Here is a 5,474-nt window from a genome sequence, read left to right as displayed (position 1 = left end):
TCTCTCACTCTCTCTCTCTCTCTCTCTCTCTCTCTCTCTCTCTCTCTCTCTCTCTCAGCACAGTAGCTGTATCAAAGATATGGAACTTCTAACCAAATGTCCGTCTCCGAAAGAACCAAGCCATGTTGACGGTGAGCCATGAAAACATATCAAACTGAAGTATGCCCAAATACTCCGGATTTAAAAGTCCGTCAGACCCACGTAACTACCTGGAATTAAAGCATGTATGCCAATAATACTGAACACAGTGCGAGCGAAACTGGCAAGTTGTTCTGCTGAGTGCTCTATTGTTTAACGGTAGTCCTAGCCATTTTTTGAACCATTCTAGAGTAAAAAATAATCTGACTGCTGTACCTGAAATCCGGAGGTAAACGCTAAAACACGGCAATTTGTTTAAATTCGATGGGACGCATAGCGTTTATCTGGTAGCTAGTCGAGCACTTATAATGCCTTAGTTATTTCCCAGTCGAGCTCCACTGGATTATTTCCTGTCTTTGTTATGGACTTTAAACTGTCATTTAATACATGACAAATATACGAAGACCTTGCCAAAAAAACATTCTTTAATTTTTTTAAATCGTGAGTTTGCCCACGCACAGCAAACAAGTGTGGCGTCGACAGCTCTCCGCCTTATGTACCTGACGGTACAGGGAGGGAGTGAGTAAGCCTTGAAATACACACACGTGCCGGGTAACGTCTTCAGGACTATTATTTGACCTTAACGTTGTCCATTGCTGGTCGCCTTTTCTTGGTGCAATCGTTTACGAACCCTTTCCTTTCCTTCATGACATAAAGGTGCAATATTAAGATGTAGATTTGGACTTTTCTGACATTCATTCATTTTCTTACACTCTTCCAACCAAATGCCAGATTGCATAAATAGCTCAGTGTCAAGAAATGGAATAGTTATCTGACTTTGGTTCTTTTCTTACCTTTTTGTGGATTGTTGTTTTATTACAACATTGTGAAACACAAAGAATTATACTTTCTTCTAAATGTGAAGACTTTCTATCAATATGGCTCGCTCCTAATGAAGTTCCTGCTTCTCAGCTCATTTTGAGATGTTTAATTATTCTTAAATATTACTAAATTGTGCTCAAAGATTACTAAATTATACGCAAAGATTACTTAATCACGCGCAAAGATTACTACATGTACATAAAACGTAAATATTACTAAAATTATATTTGCAAATATTGCTAAAATGAAACTATTCTCATTTCTATGTCATCCCAGGCTCCAGATTTAGTTTCCTTCAAAGCGCTTTGCATGTCTATCTTTCAATGGTAAATGGCTTCATGCCGCTGATCTACGGGAGGTAATTAGACAGAAAAATTGAACACAGTAAGGCGGGTAGGCGAGAAAGACAAAATGAATGGTAAACCTGCACTCGTGTTGTTTTTTTAAATCCAGAAATGATAAAAATATACACATACTGTTTCTTGAAGTCTCCCTTTTTTATTAGCTGATCAAATCATTCCAATAAAGTTTCAGACGCGCTTTCTCTACTCTTTTAACTGTAAGCAGACAAGCCCACTATAATTGTCGCTCCGGTGTTATTTTCTATTTGGTCTTAATTTGAAAACAGCCAGAGAAGTGCTTTTTTTTTAAAAAGGACTTCGACTTTTATCTTTCTAGAGAAGAAAGTATAGTTACTATTGTAAACTAGTGACGTTACATGGTATTTTCTTCTTCTCTGAAATGATTTTTTACGATTGGGTAAGTTAAAAGAACATTATAAATAGTATAATGTTTAAGTTCACTATCTGGTAGCATTCACCAAAGCGTATGATATTGGTCATTGGTAAGTTAACCTGAGCTATTCTAGGTCTAAATTTCTGCTGAAACAATGCAGGTGACACAATCCGTGCATCATTGTTTTCGACAGAAACTTCACCTGGAGTATAAAGAAAAATCCAAAATTCAAAAACAGTAGATATACGACGATATTCCTAACACTGCAACAGTTTGTTTGTTAATGAAATGCAGCCCACCCTTGGTGAAGAGCATCATTCCGTTGTTTGGTGTTGCCATTTAATACCATTCTGGGCGTATGAAAGGCGACTAAGTTTGTCTCTAAGGCGTTCAATAGGTGACAATAACATTATATATATATATATATATATATATATATATATATGTATATATATATATATATATATATATATATAAGTATATATATCTCGGGTGAGAAAGCTTGCCAGTCTGTGAAGCTGATGCTCTGGTGGTAAAAAAGGTTATGATGAAGATACTATCTCGCCCACATTATGACGCTGTATGCGAACATTAAAATTTGTTAGCTCCAGGCCAAAATACGGCATTCGGGTTATAAGTCCTGGGTCATGCAGTCGATTGCGGATATTGTTCGGATACACAACACCTCGTCTACCATGAACCCCTGTCGTTGCTTCAGATGTTTTATGGAATCGGTTTTGCAAACAAGATAGAATTGTAATATGCCGGTCTTGTTGGTTAGTCAGTAGTTACGTGTGCCTAGTCACTGTGTTGTCTGTCAACAATGTCGCCAGTGTTCTTTTCCGTTTTGCTAACCTTAAAAACGAGCAAGTGTTGCAGTAAAGGGTTCTGGCAGTGTCTCTAGCTGACATCCCTGGTTCGAGAAGATCAAGTGTCCTGCGGCGCTCCAGCAGTGCTAGATCTAGGATAGTATTTGGGGAACGCATAGTAAAAGATTTCAATAGAATTGTGTTTTTAATTCTAACATGCAACAAAGTACCAAATCTGACCGTTTATTTCTGAATTCTACACAGCCACTTGGCATCACCACGTGGAAGGTCCTATTTGCATTGTTTGGAGAGATTATCTGGCCCATTCTCAGGAAAGAGAAATAAGATTAATAAAAATGACTTCAGTGACAGTCAAATTTCATGAATAAGAAATCAACAACAAAAGACTTCTCTGAGTATCATTTATCTGTAATAGAAAACGCTGCTTTTTAAATAATGTATTGTTTTATTTACAGAGAGATGAGGAGAGAAGGGGGGGGGGCATAGGAGTACAGAGTTGAGACAATAAGATGGGAAGAAAGAGAGAGAGATATAAAGAATGAAGAAAGAACGAGTGCAAAAGGAGGGGGTACAGAGGGTAAACGCCCAAACCTTGAAGACATCAAAGAGAAGTTACAATTTTTAAAATCTGTATCCAAATTATTTCTTTAACTATCATGATCCCTATATAAACTCATTCAGGGTGCTTTGCCTGGATCCACCAATGTGTACATCTTTATCCTGTCAGCTACTGCTTGGTGTGTGATCCTCAACTTGTCAACAATATCTTTAATAACAGAGTTTACAGTTCCCCGTCGTTTGTTGTCATACAACGAGTGTTGAAGGGACGCGTTCCTGTGGTGACGGCCTTCCTGATTTCTCATGGCACAGCATAGAGAGAATTGGGACAGCTGCGACGTTTTCAGAAAATCGGCAATCTGGTGGAATAATAGACGCCTTCAATTTCACATAAGTACGATAGTATTCACAGTCAGTCGCTCACAATCAAAACATTACAGTATGACAAAGATTTTTTAAGAAGGGATAACATCAGCAACAACAACAACAACAACAACAACAACAACAACAACAACAACAACAACAACAACAGCAACGAAAAGATCGTCAAAAATAAATAGCAACAGTACTATCAGCAAAGAGGTAACGTTATTATCATCATTATTCTCCTCCTTCTCCTTTTCCTCCTTCTACTTCTCCTCCTTCTCCTCCTCTGTCTCCTCCTCCTCCTTCTCCTTCTCCTCTTCCTCCTCATTCCCCCACCTCCCTTCAACTTCTCCCCCTCTTCCTTCTCCTACTCTTCCTCCTCCTCTTCCTCTTTATCATCGTCTTCATCATCATCATTGTTTAAAAGTAGAGTATGATAAGGATAGTCTTGATTAATTTACAGACCAAAATGGTAAAGAAAAAAATTTAAATTGTTGGTTAATTCAATCGGCTCATCATCATCATCATCATCATCATCATCATCATCATCATCATCATCATCATCACCATCATCATCATCATCATCATCACCATCAAGTCAAAGTTTATGTTCCCCGAATTCCAGCAAACATTGATGACATGAAAGATCGAATAACGAGTTCATTCAACACGGTAGACCGAGACATCCAGACGGGCGTTTGGGAGGAATTCTCATATCAGCTTGATGTTGTCTGTGCTGCCGATGGTCGTCACATTGAGCACTTTTAAAAGTTTAAATAAAAGCTTGAGGTTGAAGATGCAACACATGTGTCCAAGCTAGCATTTCCACTGTTTTTCCTTTCTGAAATGTCTCGGATGATTTTGGCGTTTTCTTATTGGATCACCATGTACTATTGTGTTCATAGACCTATACCATACCATACCATACCATACCATACCATACCATACCATACCATACCATACCATACCATACCATACCATACCAATCCATTTCATACCGCACCATACCAGTTCATACCATACCATACCATACCATAAAACATCATACCATACCTACTATAAAATATCACACCGTACCACACGTTTTTGTACTACACCATACCACAAAATACTATACCGTACCTACCGTAAAATGCCATACCATTCTATGCCATACCATACCATACCATACCATACCATGCCATACCACACCATACCATACCATACCATACCATACCATACCATACCATACCATACCATACCATACCATGCCATACCATACCATGCCATACCATACCATACCATACCATTCCATACCATGCCATACCATACCATACCATACCATACCATACCATACCATGCCATGCCATACCATACCATACCATACCATGCCATACCATAATATAATACCATACCACACCATACAATACCATACTGTACTTTACCTTTCCGTATTGTGCCCTACCCTACCATAGAGCATCGTACCGTACCTTACCCGACCCAATGACACCATACCTTAATCAGCTCTGGCAGTAGGTTGTTCTTCATGTCTTCATAGTAGACCACAAGGACAGGCACAGGATGCTGCAACACCCGGAAGATCATCCTACCCCAAGACCTCCCCTTGTGCTCCACATAGGTCTGCCAATCTGGGGAGTTGATGGTAGAGGTGGGCATAATCCGGATAATCTATAAGGATAGCCTGATAATCCTCAATGAAACATTATCCTAATCCAGACTCTTAACTCTCTTTTCTGACCCATTTATTGCCGAAATGAGTGCACCCATTTGTTGAAGTAGTACTAACCCTTTTGTCGAAGTGGCTCTAATCCATTTGCCGAAGCGGTTCATATCATAGGCTATTATTTGCCGAAGAGGTGCACTAATATCCGAATTTTGCTAAAGCGACTCTTTACCCAGCCCTAGTTGATGGGGGCCAAGCCAGGCAGAAATACGCTGATTTGCAATGTGTTTGTGTGTGTGTGCGTGTGTGTGTGTGTGTGTGTGTGTGTGTGCCAGTGTGTGTGCGCGCGCGCGCGAGCGTGT

General features: G+C 39.4%; 1 protein-coding gene across 1 annotated transcript in view; it reads right to left on the bottom strand.

Moving 5' to 3' along the window:
• Positions 1-3,202: 3,202 nt before the first annotated feature.
• Positions 3,203-5,474, bottom strand: part of LOC101856414 — a gene marked incomplete in the record, with an annotated part of 15,751 nt that continues 13,479 nt past the window's right edge. Inside the window, 2 exon segments of the mRNA XM_005095612.3 lie at positions 3,203-3,442; positions 4,944-5,077. Coding sequence (XP_005095669.2) covers positions 3,203-3,442; positions 4,944-5,077 — 374 coding nt within the window.

Source organism: Aplysia californica, unplaced genomic scaffold, assembly GCF_000002075.1.
Source record: "Aplysia californica isolate F4 #8 unplaced genomic scaffold, AplCal3.0 scaffold00108, whole genome shotgun sequence".
NCBI classification, from domain to species: Eukaryota; Metazoa; Mollusca; class Gastropoda; order Aplysiida; family Aplysiidae; genus Aplysia; species Aplysia californica.
Note: the sequence above shows the minus strand (reverse complement) of the source record. Positions and strands in the feature narration are given on the sequence as shown.